Consider the following 23,696-nt stretch of genomic DNA (forward strand, 5'->3'; position numbering starts at 1 on the left):
AAAACTGATGGGCAGTGAAACCATAAAGACTAGGAAAGTGGCTGTGACCTTCAGTTATGAAAACCAAAGCTGTGAAGCCAGGATGAAACCCAACACCACCACCTAATAAAGACAGTAACACTTTTTGTGTTGATTACAGAGTTTATTAAGGGTTTTTCAATTTTACAAAGGAAGATGGGGTTAGTGGTTTGGCTTATTCGAAGGTTGGTGGGTCACCACTGTCCAACCATGACTCAAGTCTTTCAACCTGTGCACCTCCTCCAGTACTCCCACCTTCACTGACATGTCCTGCCAGGCATGTGGAACAATACATACTGAATACACTTCACCTGGTAGGAACCAAACTCAAACCATGACAGTTAAAGGGGTAAGAAGGTAGCAAATTATATGCACCAAAGTAATTTCCTTGAATTCATAGCAATTGGAAATGTTTACAAGCAATCAGTCACCAGTTGGAATATTATGCAGAGGATGGACAATCACGTTGTTACCTAATCTGTGAAAGTTGATAGTAACGTGGTTAAACTGTTTTGCTTCAGAATTCTTAGTATCCCTCCCAATGTTCCATGATTTTCCTCAAGATAATCCACTTACATGTAAGACAAAATAAAAATAAAAAATTCCCTGAAACCTAGGAATTTGCAATCTGCAATGGCTAACATCTGATAACCCTAAAATTTCCTTATATGTTTCTATATTTACTATCATGGACCACAGGAATAATAATGAAAATTTGAGTTTGGAGAGCTATAAGCAAAAACTCTACCAGTATTTTAAAATGAAAAGACATTTTATTCATTTACCGTGACTTGGTCTAATCCTCTAGGAATGGAATAATAAATATTCAATTAGTTGATCTCTGCATTTTTCCATGAAAACCTTTCAGTCAGGAGACTCAACTCTTGGCCTCAAGTAGAATCATCAGTTTCCTGGCAAGGCTCCTCTCCAGTTGGTGCAGCAGCTACTGCTTGAGGACAATCTATAACCCCAGGCATACCTTGCACAATACCATCTGCATCTAGTCTTTTTTTAACTGAGATGGATAGAAAGAACTCAGAAAGGGGTAGGACTCTGAGCAGCAGTCATTAGAGGAATTTTTGTTCCCTAGAGAACTCAAGGATTATGAATCAATATTTCCCCAACCAAAGCCTTGCACTGTAGAAAATCCAAGAATTGAGTTCTAATAACACGCTAATGTTACAAATGGTTAAATGCCTCCAGGTGTATATTATCTGAAATTACAACCAGTAAGTTCTCAGAAAGTATGTGAACATGGTTAATGTTGCAATTAAGTGGATGTTCTTGAAGATAAACTGCTACTTAGTGGTATGATGTTCTGAAGACAAGAACAGGAAGGCCCGCAAAGGCTTTGGGACCAACTGTGCTTTGAGGTCACTTATGTCCAAACACTGAAGTATACCTCAGTGTCTGTTGAGTAGATATGAAGTAGAAATCCAAATACTTCAGGATGTAGCAAACTTCATCCATTACAAACAGCAAAAACCTCATGAATCTTCAAAGGGTTATGTCAGTATCATCTAATAGAAACATTAAAGTGAAAGTGAAATCGCTCAGTCATGTCTGACTCTTTGCGACCCTGTGGACTGTAGCCTACCAGGCTCCTCCAACCATGGGATTCTCCAGGCAAGAATACTGGAGTGGATTGCCACTTCCTTCTCCAAATAGAAACATTAATTCTGCTCAGATTTATCATCATTTTGGAGATTAGGTTGAAATTTGTCTCTTTATGAAAATGGCTCACAAAAGAACCCAACAGAACCAACCTTATCTGTGGCAAAGTCTGGCTTCTAAGGGACAGCAAGTTGGGTCTGCTGCTGCTTTATGAGAAACCAACAAACCCATATTCCTGCATGGACAGAGCACCCAGATCCTCTACAAAGACAGCATCATGGTAGGTTTAGGGCTATCTGCTCAGGCAGGTCTCACTCCTTCCTTCCTTCTATTGTTTAGTGTTACCTAAATCTACATCTTAAAATTCTTCATAATTTAAACTTAAGTCTAATTTTATGTGGCACATTCTTTCCATCTTGATAGTGACAAATTCTTTAGGTCTTATGGTACCTTTATTCTTTAATTACAGTGACTAAAGTTCAAAGTATTCCAATGTTAATAAAAATACTGTCAATATCAGATCTAGCTTTTAAATAAAACTCACGGTGCTGGGCTGAAGGTGGCTCTGGCAGAGTCCACCACCATGTTTCAAACTGCTTAGATCCCAGACCTATGCAGCTGGATTGTGTGGGTGTCATTTCAAAAACCCTCATGTCCTGGCCATGGGTTAGCCCTCTGTGAATAAGATTTTTAACCACTAACTGGAAACAATTCTATATTTAACAGGTTAATATTAAGCAATCTGAATTTACTGTTATTTCCCAGAATCTGATCTAGTCCCAAGAGATACCCATATGAGATTTACAGAGTGCTTTTTTACTTCAATGTTAACACAATTATCAATTAGTTCTCCTGTTGGAAAGATTAAGGCTTGTGTCAAAAGGCAGTATTTCTTCTGCTGGACCTTAAAGTCTCCTATTACTAGTTTCACTGGGATAGATTTTATGTAAGGTCCCAAGAAGGGAATTACATACTACATTCTCAAGACTGACTCTAGAACAACTGGCTTCATGAGACAGAGGTTACAAATATATTTAACAACAACAAAAAAATTAAGTGATTTGTTTTACATTGATTTGAAGAAAAAATTCATCATGAGATACATGTTTAGCTTTTAAATATAGAATGATTGTATAAATTAGACTCAGCTGAAAGGACAATTTAGCAAGTCAGATAAAGCTCCTAGAAACATACTGAAAATAAAACCAGATACACCATAAGAAACATTCTATGGAGCTTCCATTTATCCTTTAGCCACTGTTTCAATGATTATATTTTCTGATTAAAAAATCAGAACACATGGTTTGTCCAAAGGACTTTCCTGGGTATAAGAGGCAATGAGTGATGCTTTTATTTTTCCAAGGCCAGATACAGTAACCTCCAAGCATTTTAATGGCTTCTGCCAGAGTGCCAGAATACAGGAAATCTGGATTGTTCTAGAAAACATAGTTACCATGGTCACCAAAGTTACAGTAACCATAACTGATAGCTCTCCACGCCCTTATTCTTCTAAGAAGGAACTGTGACTATTTTTCTCCTTTCTTTAGCATCTTTCGCAGGAGAGGGAGATCAAAATGACTGATCTGGAGATCTCATCAGTTGCCAAAAGTTATATGTAGAGATGACTTGACTGCCTCCCTCTTCCTGAGAAGTTGAGGCAAAGGGAGCTATAGTTCTACTAGAGGACCATTTAGGGAACCCTCCAACGGAAGCTTAGTTCTGAATTACACAGGGCAAGGACCCTGCAGGAGCATGTGCTCAAGAAATCTTCAGGTTGGAAAGATGCTACTGTGAACACTTAAGATAGGAGCAATACATCAATAAAGGAGGGCAAGCAGGCAGGAAAGGTGTCAGTGCGTCAGGCACGAACTCACAGATTTCCTGATTAGTTTCTTTTCCCCAGTCTCTCTTCTTCACTCATGCTTTCTAGCCGGGGCCCCTGGCAGCTGTGTTAGGACATGAGCAAGAAAGCTTGGAAGGGTTCTACCTGCTTAAAAAAACACCTTTGTTTAAAAACACTTGTATATCCAATGATTAGCAACTAAGATGTGAAAATAATTAACTACTTAGTAGTTAAATTTTACTAATTATCAAAAGTCCTGGCCTCCTGGGATCAGCAGCAATACAGATGGAAGTTGCACTGCATTTCTTAAAGCTTTTTCTGAATGCTTAATAGTCTCTTTCAGTGTTAATTGCACTTGTAAAACACATCTGGTTTTTTCCTTTAATTTGCAAAATCTGCTCATTTTCTTTTTTCATTTATAAAAAGAGGAAAGGGTCAATTTATCACTTGCTCTACAGCTTTTCTGAATTTGATCAAGATTCCATGCAGATCTGTGTGACAGGTGTAAGGAGAACAGCTACTTTCAGGGGCAGACTGCACTTATCATCAAGCCATGTCAGAGCTTGGACTGCAGTGACTTTAGGTGCTTGTAAGATTCATGGACCTGCAGGGAAGGGAGAGAGAAAATATTACTGAGAAGGAGCTTGCAATTTAAATAGCATTTTTTTTTTTTTTTTTTTTTTGCTGCACTGACTCCTGTGACTCAGAGGCCCTTTGTTGTGGTGCAGGGGCTTCTTGAGTTGTGGCACGAGGGCTCTCTAGTCACCCCACGGCATGTGGGATCCCAGCCGCGGATCAAACACACGTTTCCTGCATTGGAAGGTGGATTCTTAACCATTGGCCCACCAGGGAAGTCCCAAAATAACGTACTTTTAATCGAAAAATTATCTGAACCTTATCTGGATCCTGATTCAAAAAAATCAAAGGGGGGTGGGGGGAGAATTGAGCTAAGTGGGAAAAATCTGGACATTGACTGGCTAGTTCATGATATTAAAGAATTATTGTTAATTTGTTTAGGTGTGAGAATGGTACTGTGGTTATGCTTTTTTAAAAAAAGAATCCTTATCTTTCAGATATATACTGAAATATTTATGAATAAAATTACCTGATACCTTGGATTTGATTCAAAATAATTCTCAGTTGGGAGGTTCAGATGAAATGCAACTGGTCATGAGCAGACAGTTGTTGAAACACGATCAAGGAAGGGTACAGGGAGATGCACTGCAATGTTCTATTTGTGTATATGTTTGAAATTTTTGAATTGTTGTTAGTTAAGGAAACTAAAAACCCACATACTATAGGAAAGATCTTGTTCCCTTCAGAACCTTTCTCTCAAATAAAGGGACTGTCTGAAGTGGTCATGAGAGCTCGCAAAGCTTCCACAGGTGGTCATTCTCCAAGGGCTTTCCTGCCTTAATATTTAACTGAATAACTTCAAAAGGTGTAAGACACTTTTTTTTTACCTCTGTTTTGTTCAGTGGGGATTTCTTGGCCCATTCAAACAAGTTTTCATACACATTCCCATCATAGCGGCCAAGCACAGAGCCCAGTGTCACATCCTGAAAATCAAATGCATCCACCAGAGCGACTGCGTCAGGGCGAATCGCAGTCAGCAGCTCCTTTATGCGCTCGTTCACCTGGGTGATCTGAGACTCTGTCATGATGCTCCCCTAAACGGAAGAAATGAGCAAGCAAGCACAGACGTTATAAGGTACGTATACAGATGGATGTTTATGAATATACAGACACACATATATGCACAACTACAAAGTAAACCAAAATTATTTTCTATAAAAAATTAAGAAGTAAATAAATAAAGGGACTTAAACTTGGAAAATCCTGACCTGAAGAAAATCCCCTGCATTCTGACTGATTCCATACAAAGAATACAAGAGACACAAACGCCTTAGGACAGCTTGGATGGACTTCTCTTGAATCTGGAGGACTTTTTCCGTAAAGAGCTTAACTGCCACATAGTGGCAATGTGCCTAGATATAAGGAAAACACCAGAATGTAAGAATCTCTGAAAAAGATTCAACAGTGATAAGGTTTCTGTACCAAGAAAATGAGGCAGGTTGGTGAAGGATGGAGGGGGGGGGGCGGAGAGGAGAACCATCACTGACCTCACTTGCCCGAACAAGGTCAATGGACGTTAGGTTCCACGCTACCTCTTTGCTTTTTCTGTGAATCACTTCAGTCTGAAGGTTTTTAGCAGCAATCTCTACTAATCTGTTTTTTAAAAAAAAAAAAAAACCTGGAAAACTGGAGCCCAAGAAGGTGACGGTGAATACTCGTGCCTCCCACCTAGACCCCGGGCCCGAGGCCCCTGCAGCGCCGGTCCCAGCTCTTGTGGGTGCACTCACCTGGCTGCTCGAAGCTTGTACGCCTCTGTCAGGCTGTCGGGGCTGTTGATATCCACCACGGTTGGCCAGACGGCCACCTGCTGTGGCTGGATGCGCTGGCTGGGCAGGTCATTCAAGTAGGACACCATGCCACATACCAACTTGCCTGAGTGCACCTGGTCGTAACTTTTCATCAGGAACCTAGAAGTCACCAGGACACATGCTCTCAGTAACTGTGCTTCTCGTGAAACAGAAATAAGATGAACTCCTGTAATGACTTCAAACTATGTGACAGGGTTTCGTACTAGTCTGAGCACAAGATAAACATCCTGGGTCAGGATGGAAGGCAAAATGACATCTTTCAGGAACAAACATAACGCAAAGAGAAAACATGGGAACAGGTATCAGTGGAAAGGACTCGGACATTCCTGAGAACACAGGATAGAAATCATGACTTAGATTCTTACCTGGCCGTCTGCAGCATCATGACAGTGTTTTCCCCCTCGAAGGTGCAGGTTGGGGTAAAATTGACATAAATATTTGGAAGTCCACTGCAGTGAGAATAGCCATGCCCGCCACAGGCCATCCGACAGGCTTCAATAGCAGTGTTTGTTGTCCAGGACGTGAAAGCCTTCAGCCCAGCGGTGAGCGCGTGAAGCTGAAGGGGGAAGCACAGGCCATCAGGATGTCTGTGGTGCTGACAGCCTGCATTCCAAATAGACACACTGAACCTCACTTAATAGAAACTGTCACTTGCAGAATCACTTGCCAGGGAATTGCCTGGCATCCAGGGCTCTGTGCTGTCATTGCCAGGGGCCTGGTTTGATCCCTGATTAGGAAATTAAGATCCTGCAAGATGCCCAGTGTGGCCAAAAAAACTCAATAAACAAAAACCAAACAAATCACTTGCCATGTATGTAAACTGAAAAATATCCTCATCTGATTAGTTTAAACTAATAATTAAACTAATATTTAGTCTAAACTAGTAACATTACCACATTCCCTTCTGAACTGTTCTATGTGGCCAAAAATGGCACCACTTTTTTTGCTCAATAAAGGACCAACATAGTACAGTAATTCTGAAACTTAAAAACATGGATAAATCCATAAAAATATGGATTCTTTTCAAGGTATCCCAATGTTTAATTTTCTCTGCACACGACCCCACAGGAAGTATGAACGAGAAGGGTTCCCACAAGGGACAGAGACCAGACACAGACCTCAGGCAGCTCACTCAGGTCCCCGTGGCCGATGTCTTCATTAATCCGATGATAGGTCTCTTTCATGTATGCGCCTACAAACTGGAAGGCATAGGCAGTGGCCAGGAGGGGAAAAAGTTTATATTGCTGGGTTTGATAATCCAAAATCTGTGGTTCTGGTTCACTAAAGTATATGAAAAAAGGAAAAACAAACCAACAAAAATAAATAAATAAATGCCTATACAGAGCTCACTACATGCCAGATTCTGGACTAAGCACTTTGATAGATTACTTTATCTAATCCTCACAAAGATCCTGTGAGGTGATTTTTATTAGCTCTATTTTACAGATGGGGAAAATGAGGTTAAGAACCTACCTGGGGTCACAGATTCTTGATTTAAATCTAGGCTATTTGTGGCTACAGAAGACCACACTCTGAACCACCTTGTTGAACACATGAACAGGATTTTCTAGTTGACATTCGTATTTTTCTTAATCTTTCCAGTCTTTCCAGTTTGACTATGAAAACAGTATTCTCATGGCAACATACAGAACCAAACTTTGTTAACTTCACAGGAGGAAGGCAATGTTGAAGGATGTAGCTGGTAGAATAAACTATATTCTGACCACTAATATGAGAAGACCCAGCGCACTAAGTTTAATATTTAAAGTCTAAGAAGGTCCACTGAGCATGCAAAAAAAAGTCTGCTCTTACCAATTTCTTTATTCCTTCTTTAAGAGTAAAACGTTTATCAAAGAGTCATGCCCAATTAGTAGGCAGTAATAAGAACAAACTATGCCCAGGAACACAACAGGGAATCAAGTTTAATGTCACTTTCACCACATCCAATTTGTGATTGTTAGCAGCAATTAGAACCTTCACACCACACCTTCAGTGTTTTGAACACTTCACTTATAAAGCTCTAGTAATATTATCGTTTTTCTTAGAAGGTTAAAAAGTAATAATTAGGTGCTTATTCTCATCTTTCCACTTAAGGAAGTTTAAGTTCTAAGTAGCAGACCCAGTACACTGCCATCCTAGCTAATTTTATAATAAATGCACTTTCTCCACATCACATTTGGGAATTTTGATATCTGGATGGGGTTCACGCCAGACCTTTAGTACTGAGCTCATCTCAGACTTTACCCTTACCCTGGCTTGATTTCAGACTGATGCCTCACGGCACTGTATCGGATGGCAATGGTGCATGCCTTAGACAGACACCGAGCGGATTCTCCCACGAGGACGGCCCTGATGAACACCATGGTCCCGTAGGTCAGCTTGTTACTCAGGGGTTTTACGTACGTGCCATCAGGCTTCACCTGGAAAAAGAACATGAGACGGATGCTTCCTTCTGTTAAACCCAAGTGGCAGTTTATTCTCAAAATGTGGTCCCCAGAAAGGCAGCATCAACACCACCTGATGCTCAGTCCTTACCCTGACCTCCTAAATCAGAAACTCTGGGGGCTAAGTAACCTAGGTTTTAGCCAGCCTTCCAGGCGACTCTAATGTATGCTAAAGTGTGAGCCCCACTGGTTTAGCAAACCAAGACATGCTCTTCACACTTGTCAACTGATCTGAGTTCATGGTCACAATAAAAGCATCATCAGAAGTAAAAAAAATCTGCTATTACCTTCCAAACGACAGACCATTCCAACCCTGTGATTATCAACGGCCACTGAAACCCCCATGTCTGACACGTCTGCTCCTATTTTCCATCTCACTGTACCTGGGCATGTTTCATCAGCATGTTTTCTCTGGGAATACGATAGCTGTCCATCTTCAAGTAGCCATTATCCATCTCATCATAGCCAAATTTGGGGCCAATGTCTCCTACGGTAATACCTACCGCAGATGAAAGGAAAGTCACACGGTGTTTTATGTTCTGGAATTTCTGGCTCCCCTCCTCTTCTTTAGTAATATATTATACTTTTTGTAGAAGATAGTGACTGGTTTAATTTTCCATCTCAACATTAGATAATCCTAACCTGGCAAAGGCTTATGGGTCCCAAGTTCACGAATAGGTACAATGAAGGCATGTAGTCCATAACATTTCCCCTGAGTGATGAGCTGGGCAAGTACAATAGCATGATTCGAAGTTTTTCCAACTACAACATAAAAGAGAACAAGAGAGGAAAGTGAGCAAACGTTTTACATTTCCAAAAGACAAAAACAAAAGAGAGAAAAACATATGTTAATTGTAAGACAAAGATTCCATCAATAGCAAAATTCATTACATTTTGGCAAAGTAAGCCTTCATTTTAAAAATGTGTGTGTGTGTGTGTATTTTTACTGGAATATAATTGACATATAACATTATCTAAGTTTAAAGTAGACAACATGTTAATTTGATAGCATTTTAAAGAAGATAGTTTTACTTGTTCTACTTATTTTTCATTCATTTACATAAAGACATTTTTAGGATAATCATAGAATATTAAATTACTTCCTTTTTCTCCCTTAAGGCAGGGCTTTCCAAAACAGTAGCTACTAGCCACATGTGGCTATTTACATTTAAATTAATTATAATTAAATAAAATAGAAGATTCAGTCCCTCAGTCAGCTAGCTACATTTCCAGTGCTCAGGTGGCCAGTGGCTACCCCGCTGAACAGCAAAGACAGAGAATATTCCACCAATGCAGAACACCCCATTGTACTATAGCATACAGCTGCTTTAAGAGATTTTTGGTTAGTGCATCCAGAAATATTTCCCTTTTATTGCATGCTAGTTTTTTTCCTTATCAAAATGTAATACCACATATTAAAATATATAATGTGGATAACAAAATCCTTCATTTGAAATATATGTATCCTAAAATAATAACTCAGAATAGAAGACAATATTAAATAAATTTCATATCAAAGCTATTTGTAACAAAAATTTAAAAACTAAAATACTTTTCTTTTTTAAAAATACTCATTTCTATTTCTGTTTGATTATTTATTTGGCTGTGCCAAGTCTTAGTTGCGGCACATGGGATCTTTAGTTGAAGCATGTGGGATCTATTTCCCTGACCAGGGATTGAATCCAGGCCCCCTGCATTGGGAGGGTATAGTCTTAGCCATTGAACCACCATGGAAGTCCCTCAAATACTTTTTAATACATAAATGACTAACCAAACTGGGAATACTAAATTACTTTAAATGATGATTATGGAAGTTACACTAACACAAGGAATGCTTAGATAAAAATGTATGAAAAGCAGCAAAATTGACAGCTGTCCTCTGCACTTTACAAGTGTATAAATATCTGTAACAGGTAACACAAGAGAATGTGAAAAGCTCAGCATAGTTTAAGCCATAAGAGTTTTTTCTATATTTCAAAATTATATTCTCATAGAAGCTCTACATTCTAAACACAATGTTATAATAAGTCTTCAAAACAACCAGTTACTGTTAAAAAAAATTCACTTACGTCCACCAGGCCACCACTTGATCGAGGTTACAGTAGGACTGTTGAGAATGAACTCCTGGGTTTCAGGGTCGTAAGTGGCTGTGGTTTCCAAGCCTCGAAGATGGGTTCCTAAGGAAATGAATTATACCTACTTCAGATAGAATATGGGAAAAAACAGTTACAGGGTAAAATCTCCTGCCCAGTTCCTTTAAAGTGCTAGCATCTCAGAGAGTAACAACTCTAAAAATAAAACATCTGTAGATGAGCTACAAATGGTTGATAACCAAGATCTTGAATTTCCGATGCTTAAATCAGGTAGTTCGTATTAAGCTGAAAATAAAAATGTCAAGCATGTTCCATTTCTATATTTGATTTACTGCACAGCAGTGGATAGGGAACATTTATTTACCTCAACCAAAAGAAAATGATAAAGACAGATAAGAATCATAGTTTCCTGAGATCACAGGCTATGACTTTAATAGGGAAGCTAACTGCCCTTTTAAAGGCATCTCTTAAGTTGTCGGTGTGCCAATTTCAACTCATTTGTATTGTGTCTACCACACCAATTCAACATTCTGGAATTCGGTATTATAACAAAGAATGAGATAACACATGACACGAAGAGACTGCAGCTAAAGTTCTCGTAAACTGAAAATTTATTTCAGAGTGAATGCTAGAAAGGAAAACAAGTTTTAAAACTTTAAAAGTTATAACCATTATGGGGAAAAGAAGACCTGAAATGGTGACTTTTTTTAAATTTCTAAAAGTCCAACAATAAGGTCCAAGTTCACCCTGCAGGCTTCCAACACTAGGCTTTCATTTATTCCTGACTGGTTCACCACTTTCATGTTTATTGGAGATGGATGGGATCTGTGTTTTAAATCCTAATGAAAAAGTGAAAGTCACTCAGTCAGGTCCGACTCTGCGACCCCATGGACTATACAGTCCATGGAATTCTCCATGCCAGAATACTGGAGTGAGTAGCCTTTCCCTTCTCTAGGAGGGATCAAACCCAGGTCTCCCGCATTGCAGGCAAATTATTTACCAGCTGAGCGACAACGGAAGCCCAAGAATACTGGAGTGGGTAGCCAATCCCTTCTCCAGTGGATCTTCCTGACCCAGGAATCAAACTGGGGTCTCCTGTATTGTAGGCAGATTCTTTACCAACTGAGCTATCAGGCAAGCCCTTAAATCCTAATACAAATGTGCCAAAATTCTTTGAAAAAAGTTACAGAAAAATGTTCTAAGTGACCCTCTCCCTATCCTGAAGTCAATGATGAGAACTTCTTACCCGATTGCTTTGATAATGCCAGATTTCATTCACCACTTAAAATTAATTGTAAAACATTCAGAAACTTCCATGTTGAATAACAGAAATGGCTATTTTATGGGTGATCAACAACTTTCCCCTGGGTGGGAATCAAGGAATCAGACAATAAGACTCCTTTCACCAAAGAAGAAATTTTTATACAACAGGTAATGCCAGAAGCGTGTTTTCAAATGCACAACTGAACCAAATAGTATTTCACTTTGTGTCTTAGGAAAATCCTGTAAAATACTCTTTAGCATCGAAGCTGAAAGTCAAATGAACAATCAAATTAAGATGAAGCTGTTACAGGAATAAGGAACAAAGAGCAAATATACACTAGACCAGCTGTTCTGAAACCTCTGAGTAGGCAAACAGAAGCCAGAAGTAGATGAATGGATACCATTCAAACACAAATAGCAATACAGAATGAGTGCTACCAGGAATAGCCACCAGCTTGAGCCCCATCCAGTTCACAGAGAAAGGTAGGTGGGGGATGGAAAGAAAAAAAGTAAGGTGATACATACAGAATGTGAAATCAATTACCTGGAAGTACAACTTATCTTATTTTTACTAAACTTTGGCCAAAGCCACCTTTAGAAGTTTACTGAATGTAGTGAATCAACACAAACAATGTCAAGGTAAAAAATGCTGCATGTTTTGGTTATATAAGCCACTCACTTCCCTTTAGCACACATGCTATTAACATGTATTTCTTCTGGAATATGTGTAAGTTCATTAAGGTATCAGTACCAAAGGGAATCATAGTAATGAAGAAAAAGAGATGGGTTCAGACTCTATACAAATTCTGTACAAATGCAGTGAACCTGAAAAACCACTTAGTAAGTAAGACCTAACTCTTAATTCTTGATCTGCTGAAGGGGAACCATGAATAAGTAATCAGTATATCTGTGATAACATAAGCTTTAATTTCTGCTGACCAAGGCATTGTCTATGCCAAGACTTACACATGTGAAAACCTGGAGCGCTGCAGAAAGACTGCATTTAAACAGATCTCACAAAGCTTGTGGAGACACCACCGCTGGCATGTGATGGACGCTCCATGTGCGCTAGGCTTGCAGAGCCCCACCCAACCCAGAAGGTAGACTGAATGCACCATACCATGACCCATCTCTGTTTGGGCATAAGTGCCAACGATCTCCAAGTTCCAGGCAGGCATGAAGAAGCGCTCCTGCTGTTCCTCGGTTGCCTGGTGCAGCAAGGTGGGCAGGAACATGCCCAAGTGAAGATCCAGAGGCCCAGGCTGCCCTCGATGCACAAAGCTTCAAAGAAATACCAAGGATGGGTGTTTGAGAGTCATCAGGTGTGAGAGAATCAGCAGTTTGAACAAACAGCAAGGGAAGGAGAAAAAAAATACCTTCTGTTAAGTATGAATTAGTTGAGTAGACTTCATCATGGATGGGAGCACTGCCCCTTTCTGTATTACATTATAACTCTTGGTTACTTCCATTTTTCTTAAATTGGTGAGAAGTATTTTCTAATGTGATGCATTTCTAAAATAACTAATCTTGGCAGAGATTGGAAACTGATTCCAAAGCCTGTGCAGCCAAGACCATGTGACCAAGGCAAAGGATTACAGCCTTGCAATTGAGGTAAATAAAAATTCTGAAGAGGCTTGATGGAATGGAGAATTGAAGTTGTACAATGACATATATTCTAATGAAAAGTTGAGACGGGAGAACACAGAAGTTCTCTTGGAAAAAATTTTTCCAGGATCTAATAATAATGTTTCTGGGTTGGAAATCTTTTCTGTCTATAAAACATCCAGCATTAATCCACATTCTCCACATAATTTTGGTCATTTCATTCGGATTCATTAAAATACCAGCCACATGCTATTGAAACAGTTTAATACAAAAACTGACGGTGCTCTTCACCCCAATAGTTAATTTCAGAAATAAAAAGACATGCAATTTTTAGTGAAGATCATGATATTCACAAATAACAGATTCATGCATAACAAGTGCTCCATTACAGTCATATGGGAATTATCAAAATTACAATAAACATGTTAACTGTCATTTAAAATCCAATTTCTAAAGTCATTATTTTCCATTTAAAATTTGCAAGTGCCCTAGACTTTTATGTGAATTTATTTCTAATAGGAAATAATACTATACAGCTTTGTAATTTTGCATGCTACTGGCATTTTATCTAAACTCCAGCTCTAAACTAATCAATTCTATGTTGCTCTTACTATGTTCTTTATCTTAGAAATGAGCCTAAACATTTCAGTTTCAAAACTTCTCTGTTCCACTTGAGGAGGAAAATAATCAGGGGGAGGGTGCTCTAGGTGAGAGCTGATCTGTGATGTCTTCTCACAAGGGCTGGGGTGAGCTGAGCTTTCAGCTAACCAATCACATGAAAATCAAAAAATGCATGAATAACTTCCTCATTTTACAAAGAAATTAAAAGCTGAGATGAATTAAGTGTTTTCAGGTCAGAAAGATAATGGCAGGACTTCCCTGGTGGTTCAGTGGTTAGGACTCCATGCTTCCAATGAGAGTAAGGGGACAGGTTCATTCCAAGTTGGGAAACTAAAAATTCCACAGGCCTCAAAGCACAGCCAAAAAAAAAAAAAAAGATCATGGCAAAATTAGGACAAGAATCTCATAGTCTAATCATGTCTTCTAGTGTAATCCGGGCTGAGGATGATGGTGGGGACATTAGAAAGACCTGCCAAACCAGTTAAGATTTGGAAGCATCAAACTGGAAATCCTGTAAGATACTACCACTGGTGGCAACTGAGTGAAAGGTCCATGGGATGTCTCTGGGCTATTTTTGCAACTTCCTATGAATCTATTTCACTTTCATGCATTGGAGAAGGAAATGGCAACCCACTCCAGTGTTCTTGCCTGGAGAATCCCAGGAATGGCAGAGCCTGGTGGGCTGCCATCTATGGGGTCGGGCATGACTGAAGCGACTTAGTAGCAGCAGCAGCAGCAGCATGAATCTATAGTCATTTCAAAATAAAAAGTTTTTTGTTTTTTTTTTAAATTGTGGAAAATCCTTGGAAAAACAACATTCCTGGGATGAGAGAGTACCTTTCACTCACAAACAGAAATGTCAACTGTCCTGTTTTTAAAGGAATGGTGTGCAGGAAGAAAAATTAAACGTGTGCCCTGTGCTATAAGAAGAGAACTCTGAACTACGGCCAAAAGTTGTGGCCTGAGGCTAACCACTCTCAGTGCTGACAGCCTACTTTTCCATGGCTAGAAACCAGAGCAATTCCTGGTGAAGGAGAGGTCGCTCTGAGGCACCCTTCAGACTCATCATGGGCAGGTGTATATCAGGGAATAATGACCAACACCAAGGGTTACCACAGAGCACACTGAGAAGGGCGGGGGGAAAACTACTATCATCACAAACTGTTCTGAAGCTGAAAGTTGTTTCCAGGAGTAAAACGTCTCTTGTAATTAGGGTAAGGATTATTCAGAAGTGGAGGAAATGTAGAAACGTTACAAGGACAAAGTTACCTGGGTAGTTTTTGATTTAAATCAAGTATTGATACTTGCTGTAACCTTTATGCATGATAAAGATCATAAATTATTTTAAATTAATTTACTTTATAATTGCAAAGCACCAACATTTTACTTGGTAAGGAGCTGCAGTCAATTCTTTCAAAAGGATTAACACCAAAAGGCTTTCCCCGTATCTCCTACATGACACAGGGCTGGGAAGGCTGGCCAGTAGTGAGGACAAACGATTAGATTAATAACATATGAGAAAGGAAGAAATCAAAATAGCAACTCAATGCACAGCATGATTATAATCCTAGGAAATCAACAAAACACCAATACCATCAATCATAAATTAATTTAGAAAAGGTATAGGCTAAAAAAAAAATCATTCATTTTTATCCATTAGAACCATTCAAATAGAAATCCTATTAAAGAGAAAGGTGATTTATAACAGCAACAAAATAATTTTAAATTTTAAAGAAGTTAGCTTAGAATATTAAAGATTTAATTATGAAAACACATAAATACCTAGTAGAATGAATGAAAGATCCGAGTAACAGAAATCACTAATTCTTAGCTCAGAGTACGAAGGAAAATTAATACTTCCCAAGGAAATACTGGGATTTAATGTAACACAGGTTTTAAATTCCTATAGAATATATTCTATAAGTTGATAAATTGAGATCAGAATTCATCAAAAAGATAAGTGTGCAAGAACACTAAATACATATATCTTGAAACATAAGCTGTAACAATAGTAGGCTTATCCTATCAGATTTTTTTTTTCTATCAGATTCTTAAATATCTTTAAAACAACAATGAGCCAAAGCTTATAATGTTAGAGAAAACAGAAAGAAAAAAATTAATGTAATATATTTAAGGTTCCATAAATAAATTGAAACTTACAAAACTCTAAGATAAACTAGAAAGAACGTAATCAAGTGAAAGAGCTCTTAGTTAATAAACATGAACACTGTTTCTGAGACGGTCACTGTATCACACACAAGTAAAAACACTAAACACAAATTCAACAAACAAAGAAGGGAATAAAATGGAAGCTAATTACCCAAGATATGAGAAGAAAACTTATACCTAGTCAGAGACGGATGCACTGAGGCCAATACATTTAATAAAACAGAACCTACAGAAACAATATCATTTTCTAAGATCAACATGCCGATTCAGAAAATGCCAGTTCATACATATGAAATGCAGAGAGTAATATCCAAGCTCATTAGCATTGGTAAATGAAAACTTTAATTCTTAGATAGATATAAAGTAGCAAAAAACCAAAGTCACCATGTTGATGGGACAAAGGAGACACGAGTACACTAAATATATCAAAACCTATTCCATGTCTTGTGCAACAAAATCTATAAAGTGCTCATTCTCTTCAAATGTAGTCATTCATCTCTGAGAAAGATATTCCAAAGGCATAACCCAAAGAACACAGCTTTTGTAAATATGTTTATATTGTTATTACTAACAGTGGGGAAATTAGAATATCCAGAGAGCGAGTCTCATGGGAAGGCCAACAGGGAAGGGAATCACTCTGGGAAAAAAGAGGATGGGAGGCTATTGGAGAGACAGAGCAGTGAGATCCAGGAAGAGGAAGATTAGGGACTTGAACAAGATCAAGTGCATGACCTATTTTTCAAGCTTCAAAGGTAGAGTATTTTCACATTTTAGTATTAGAGATGAGAATCTGCAAAGATACTGCAGCATCCTCAAGGATGATAAGTATGTACTACAGAAGCTCTATTTCCCTTAATAATTATAACAATAACAGAAAAGGCAAGAAGAATCCCTATGAAGTGGCCAGAATTTGATATGATCATGACGACCAAGACACTATCTGCTTTGTGACCTGGAGAGACATATGGTCAGGAGATAATTAACCCTAGACCATGTCCCAGACAGTCTCTTTAACAATGGAGCCCCAGGGAGAGGGTACCCTCCTCGGTCCAGGCCAGATCCACAGACGCAGTATGTGTTGGGCTTGTGTGCCTGTACAGACAGGAGTGTGTTTAAAGGAAGGAAGAGAGAACACTGGTGAGCTAGATTTTCTGCAGGTGGTTGAATTTTAAGATTCTTGAGGATCCTGGAATATGATTGAGTACTTTTAAGTTTCTTCACTTCTCAGAGGCTTCCTAGAGGCAAAGAATCCCAAACTGGAATGTTACAGCTACAGTAAGAACGTGAGATAATCACTGTTGACCAATGTTTCAAAGTCTCAGAATTTAAGTAGTCAAATCATCATCCTGTACAAGTTGCTCTATTTCCAATCCCACTGATGCTGAAGTACTTTTTATATATTCTCGATAAGATTATACTCTCATGGGATGTTAATTAGCCAACAGACTGGCTTTTTAGGAAAAGAACAGCACTCAGAGAAGCACAATATGAACTGACAAAGTTCCAGCAAGAAACAAGACCTAATTTTAAACCTCTGTTCTCTAATAAACCATAGAGATTAAGACAAAGTTGGTTTCAAACACAAGAAAACATTCAGAAACTAGAAGGAAGAAAGGAAAGAAAACTAACAAATACAATCTTGCCCAGAGCAACACAGGACCTTAATCCAACCCTCGGGGCTCCTCAAACCAATGAAGTTTTAAGTCTTCAATTCTTCTTCTCTTCCTTCAAATATACATGGGAAATATACCTCATAAATAGAGGCAGAAGGATAAGACAGACCAACAAGAGACAGACAGATCAGACTCATTTAGTTTCACAGTAGCTTACATCTAATGTCTCTGGCAAACAGTATGCCTCTTAAAGTCAAATAAATTCAATGATGAATTTGAAAACAAACAAACAAAAAAGGATTCTGTACCACAAAGCTATTTCAAGATTACGAAACACCCACACACACTCCAAGAGAGGAACACTTTAGGAATGTGATCTTTCTACCCTGAGGACATCTTCCCTCAGGTCTGTCATCTCAGTGCTGACCATCCTGGAGTGCCTGGCAGGGTGTTCATAATACTGTCCCATGACCAGGATCTGCAGTGCCCATAGGCATTATGAGAAAGGACATTTACTTAAACCAATTCACAAGCCAAAAAGCACCAAATCAAACACAAAAGAGGAATGTCCCTGATATCTGCATCCTTTCCTCCTTCCTTTTCTTTGCTTTCCTTTATTTACATGAGGGAAACATTTTGATAATTAGGAATGACATTGGGCAGCTCAAATTCAAGACCCTTAAGCCCATCAGTGGCCCTGTCTATGAAAACAAACTTGTTTCACAAGACCAAACACAAAAACTTTTTAAAAGTTTTCACAACAATTTAACCAAGAATTCCTGCTAATTCAAAGTCCATGGGCAGGTACAGAAAAATGAATTAAAAGAAATGAAATGAAGAGCATCACGGACTTTTTTCCAACCCCCCTAGCAGCCTTCACCACTTTAACCCTCTGCCTCATTAAAATCCACATTTTTAACTTCATTAAAGCAAAGCATCTTCCACATGTTGCTGAGGCATGAAGCCTCTTAAGAACTTCCAACTAAGTCTTTAAATAAGACACCCACACAATGGAGCACTTGGCCATATTTTCAACCCCACCTTTCCAAACTGCTCAACACCCATTTTAACTGGGTGTACACATCAACGGTAAAAAATAACAATGATAGGTCTTTCAGGCCAGCATCTTGGACCAGTTTATGGGGAAATAAACTATGAGGAAACAGGCTGAACTTTAAGATTTATCAATTTAATAATAAAATTCCAACAGGGAAAAAAAAAGTCAAATGCCCAGAGTCATTTGTTAACTGAAGACCTGACTGGGCTACCCACTGACCCTCAAATGTGGACTAACCGTGACCCATTTCCGTCTGGGCGTAGGTGCCAATTATCTCGAGTCCTTTGGATGAATGCAGCCATTTCTCTTGCTGAGCAGTGGTGCCCTGATTCAGCAAGGTAGGAATAAACATGGAGTAATTGAGGCCCACAGGTTCCACAAAATTGACCAAATGTAGTCTACAGGAGAGAAAAGAAAAGGTTCTCAGCCTTATTCTAGAAACTGCATTCTACCACCATTCTTGCCAGACACGTATGGCCCGGAGGATGATGGTTCGACAAACTTAACCCCTTTCTTATGAAATTAAGACTCATATTTATCATATGCTACCTAAAAAGCCAACAGCAAAATCTAGTGGTATCTCTTCTCCCCCTAGTCATTTCAGGGCCAGGATTCTGAGTTTCACACTTAATCCAGGAAGCAAATTTTACCCATGTTTTAGCCTCAGACCTCTTTTATTATTTTATTGGTGTTATTTGTTGGTTTGATTTCTTGGAACATAAGTGTGCGTTTTTGCTTTATTTTTAGGCTTTACTTGTCTTGAAAATCAAAAGAAACTCCACAGAACACTTACATTTGCTGAGCTGTTAACAAAATGTCCTAAAGAAGAATAATTTAAACTATTTTCCATAGTAACCAAAGCAAATGTCCAGGATAGTATGTATACATTCTGGGGCCAAAGCACAAATCTATAAAGGTCTTCAGAGCTTACAGATGGGTAAAGCAGGTAATGTGAATATGTTAAAAATCACAAAGGGTCTCTGAAAATTAGTCCAGATTAAGGGAATTCGAACTTTAATGAAATTCAGTCTTTAATGATTTTCCCCTAAAAGAATCTGTGAAGTAGTCAATACAAGTCATATACACTGGTCAGCCTCGGCCATGCCAGGTTAGAGATCTTATAGGGGTCTATTCTGTCAGCTCTATCTGTATAAACAGCTTAAGGCACAAAGTAAGCATCATCTAACTGACCCTCATGCTGGTTTCAAGGGATGGACAGAAAGCAGTGTCTCCACCACCCTGTCCTGGCCTGTAGAGCAACCAGAGCATAAATTCAAGAGAATGAGGGGGTAGGCTGACAACTCACCTTTGGGGAGGCCCTAAAATCATACCACCACCTTTTAAGGGTGCTGAGGACATTGGAGAAGGAAATGGCAACTCACTCCAGTATTCTTGCCTGGAAAATCCCATGGACAGAGCCTGGTGGGCTACAGTCCATGGGGTCACAAAGAGTCAGAAAAAAAAGAAAAAAAAAAAAAAAAACGGTGCTGAGGACAGATTCAAACATTCAAGGAGTGCCTGGACTAGCCAACATCAAAAATGCTTTTTAACCCTGAGTTCTCTGATTTTCACACAAATACTAAACGTTAACTTAGACTGCAAGGAGAGAAAGAGGGCAAAGGAGGCGGAGGAACAGAAGAGGCAAGTGAGTTTCTAGGTAACTCTCACAGCAGCTGTTCTACAGAGAGAAGCAAGATGCTTTGCAAAAAACATACCCATCTCACTAAGGTGGGATAATGTGGAGGTAAATGTAAAAACTGGCCTTTCAAAGGCAAGGGCACCATAGCACTCCCTAATAGCCATGCTTTATTGAAGGAGGAAATGAACCTGCAAGAATTTCTGAGAAATAAAAGCAGTAATTTAGTTGCTAAAAACAGTAGCAATATAGACACTGCCATTCCCTTATTGGAAATGAGGAGGCTCTGGGTTGGTAAAGCGCTGATGTTGACACAAAATAATTAATTCTAGAAAACTGAGAGGGAAAAAATATGTGACACAAAATAAAGACTGTCAAATAGTTATGTTTTTGACATACTGAGATTTTTTTTTGAGGCCTCTTGAAGTTAACTAAAGAACAACATCTGAGCACTTGTTTTAAGTTATGTTTAATCCTCCCTGAAGACGCTTTTCAAGGAACTAGCTTTAAAAAACCTAAGAAGGATTAAAAAAAAAAAATCATGACTGGTTCGCATTAGAATTTTGCTACTTTAAAAATACTTTAGTTTTTACATAGCCAACAGTATAGTTAAAAGACAAAATTACAGAAAAGGAGATCAGGAAAGGAATTTGTATATACCCCAAACAGCAAAGTCTTACTTTCTCAAGGAATGGAGAGAAGAATTCTTCTACTGCTTAAGTTGAGAAAACTCAAAGTACTTTACTAATATTTTAGTCAGTTTCAAAATATTCTCATGTTTCATTTTGTGATAGGGAAACTGGATACAAAAGAGACCAGTAAATGCCCCAAAAGCCTAGAAAGAGAAATATTACTATACTTCATTAATTATAGCATCCCTCTCCCCAAAGCCAATTTTAGCATTTAAGACATCCAATGTATCTGACAATTACTGGTACATCACAGTTAAGTTTGTTAGTGATATATAAAACACAAGTGTGAGTAACAATCGATGGTGTTCAGTAATTGCCAAGACTAATGAAACATTCTCTAACAAACATTGATCTTCCTGTCATATCCCAGAAATACTGAAAGGACATCAAAGGGCCTGCCAAAGGTTGTATTTTGTCTTTTTCCCAAATAGTGAGGCCTGAGTCATAAAATATAATACAGAAAAAAACAAAAAAAAAGCAAAAAAACCTGGCTGGTGTCCCCTGATCTTTAACTCACACAAAGGACTGTGTTCTATGTCACTGTGACTTCACTGGAGCCTAGTTACACATTACACATCACCACAGATTATGAAATCTAACTCTGAAACACACGGCAGCAGCCATTTAAAAGTAAAACAAAACAAACCTCTTGTTTTAAGGAAAAATCAAATTTTACTAATTTTATAAGTTCACAAACTCAATTCAGGTAAATCAGAAAACTGTAATTTTCTAGGAGTTACTCCACCTCAATATCCTCACAGCCACAAGTTACAAACTTTAAAAAAAGAAGCACTTGGACGTTACTAAGTACTCTGACTGGACTACGAAATTAACTCTGCTTTTATAACTAAAATGGAAAGAAGTTCTGAGTGTGGTCTGGAGTAAATTTCCTCTTGACAATAATAACCAGGTAAAACTCAAAAACAGATACCATGTAGTATCAGTTGGCAGTTGTGTAAGGGAGGAATGCCTACTGCAACATAAAGACAAGAGCCTGTACATGTTTCATTGTTTCATTGTTCTTGGCTCTTAAATATGTACCATCTAAATCATTTACTCTCTATTGATGACAATATTGGAGTTCTGCAAAAATGTAGAGACCTAAAACAGGAAATGCCCAATAATAAATGAGATGCTGCAAGTCAAAAAATCATACTAACATTATGCAATTATAGTGTATATTTACATAAAGGCAAAAAAAAAAAGTGTGTCTTATTTCTAACTAAAAACACAACAAAAAGATGGTCTGAAAAAAGAACATACTCTTTTCAGCAGTAGGACCACTTTTATGAGGTCTCATTTACACAGGAGGGCCATTTAAATACCCTCACCAGATTCAACAAAGCTGGGGGTTCTCAGAATACTTCATATCCATTCTGAGGTTTGACTAAAGTTCTTCCTCATCCATCCATATTTTCCATTATTTTAAACTCAAGAGCTACATTATTATATGAAAATACAATCTGTTACTGCTCCAAAATATTTAATGTTCGGTCTCTGCAACGGAAAACATCCTTCTAAATTCAGCTTCTAAATTTAGCAGGCCTCCTTCTTAGAAGCAGCAAAGTCATTCTACATTTAAATCGCTCAAAATTGAGAGGTCTGGACCGTATGTGTATGATTCTTGAGAAAGAAAATTACAGCACCTCAACGACAAGCTTTCCACAAACGTCAGCCCTTTAAAAGGCTTAAATATCAAAGTAAACATTATTGTCCACACATAGAACTTTAAAATGGCATGAAAAGATGTGAATTTGAGTCTTCAAACGCCAAACACTATGAAAAAGGATACCACAGATGGCGAATTCAAGGTTCAGGCTTAGGCCCTCGCTCTTAAGCTAAAGCATACCTACTTTTTAAACCACAAAATTTCATCAGGATCTGCGATGCCAAACTTCCTCATCTTCTCCACCATGGTGGCACTCTTCTTAACAGCCACCTCGTAACGCTGGCTACGGCTGAGGAAATTCAAGTTCTCATGCTGGAAATCTGGGTCTTTCAGAATGAGGTTCTCTGAAAGGGAATTAAAGGGTACCAAGAGGAAGGCAAGTAATTCAGGGCTCCGTTAAAGCTCTCTGGATAACAGCAGGTTTCAGACTCATGGGCAGAGGTCCTCTCTCAGGATGGGCGATTCCCCCCGCCACAGCCTCCCCTAGAAGTGCGGGGGTCCCGTGGCTCCCCTAAAGCTAGGCCAGAGGCTGTGGCCTAGGCCCTACAGGGCCCTACACCCCCGACTCCTCCCGGAGGGAACCGCCAACTCTGCTCGGGAAAGGAGGGGAGGAGGCCTGGCCAGCTGCCCTCACCGATCTCTCGGCGACGCCGAGTGTTCTCGGGGCTGCCGTCCAGGACATTCGTGAGCAGCTCCGGGTTGAAGCTGGCGCCGGCCCGCTCTTTCTGCAGGTCTTGATTCATGGTGACGGCCGGCTGAGGCAGCGGGGGGCCGAGGCGGCGGCTGAGCCGGCGTCAGTGGCAGCGGCGACAGCGGGAGTCCGTAGCTCCGGCGCGGGGCCGGCACTAAAAGCCGCCCCAGTACAAGGCGAGTCCCCGCCCCCCGGCCGCCTCGGCCCGCCCCGGCCCGCCCCTT

General features: G+C 39.2%; 1 protein-coding gene across 3 annotated transcripts; it reads right to left on the minus strand.

Moving 5' to 3' along the window:
- Positions 1-121: 121 nt before the first annotated feature.
- Positions 122-23,695, minus strand: ACOX1 (acyl-CoA oxidase 1). 3 transcript variants are annotated; one of them, XM_043461283.1, is made up of 14 exons: positions 23,416-23,695; positions 22,966-23,125; positions 12,840-13,000; positions 10,433-10,540; positions 9,006-9,125; positions 8,747-8,862; positions 8,170-8,339; positions 7,038-7,200; positions 6,285-6,475; positions 5,839-6,018; positions 5,599-5,704; positions 5,320-5,463; positions 4,939-5,145; positions 122-4,079 (listed from the first exon to the last, which is right to left on the minus strand). In XM_043461283.1, the coding sequence occupies exons 1-14, from the start codon at positions 23,522-23,524 to the stop codon at positions 4,032-4,034; spliced, it is 1,983 nt and encodes a 660-aa protein (XP_043317218.1). In that variant the 5' UTR covers positions 23,525-23,695; the 3' UTR covers positions 122-4,031. The 3 variants fall into 3 exon arrangements, with proteins under 3 accessions (XP_043317218.1, XP_043317227.1, XP_043317235.1); XM_043461292.1 differs by lacking the exon at positions 12,840-13,000 and adding an exon at positions 19,022-19,182; XM_043461300.1 differs by lacking the exon at positions 23,416-23,695 and adding an exon at positions 19,022-19,182 and having other exon boundaries at positions 22,966-23,104.
- Position 23,696: the final 1 nt, after the last annotated feature.

This window comes from Cervus canadensis, chromosome 1, assembly GCF_019320065.1.
Source record: "Cervus canadensis isolate Bull #8, Minnesota chromosome 1, ASM1932006v1, whole genome shotgun sequence".
Lineage (NCBI taxonomy): Eukaryota > Metazoa > Chordata > Mammalia > Artiodactyla > Cervidae > Cervus > Cervus canadensis.

Bases quoted from the DNA above. Each gene is read 5' to 3' on its own strand.
- ACOX1 (XM_043461283.1), bottom strand. From the start codon at position 23,524: ATGAATCAAGACCTGCAGAAAGAGCGGGCCGGCGCCAGCTTCAACCCG. The intron at 6,019-6,284 runs GTAAGAATCTAA...GGTGACTTCTAG, and splicing joins ATGATGCTGCAGACGGCCAG to GTTCCTGATGAAAAGTTACG. The intron at 5,705-5,838 runs GTGAGTGCACCC...TTTAAAAAACAG, and splicing joins TACAAGCTTCGAGCAGCCAG to ATTAGTAGAGATTGCTGCTA.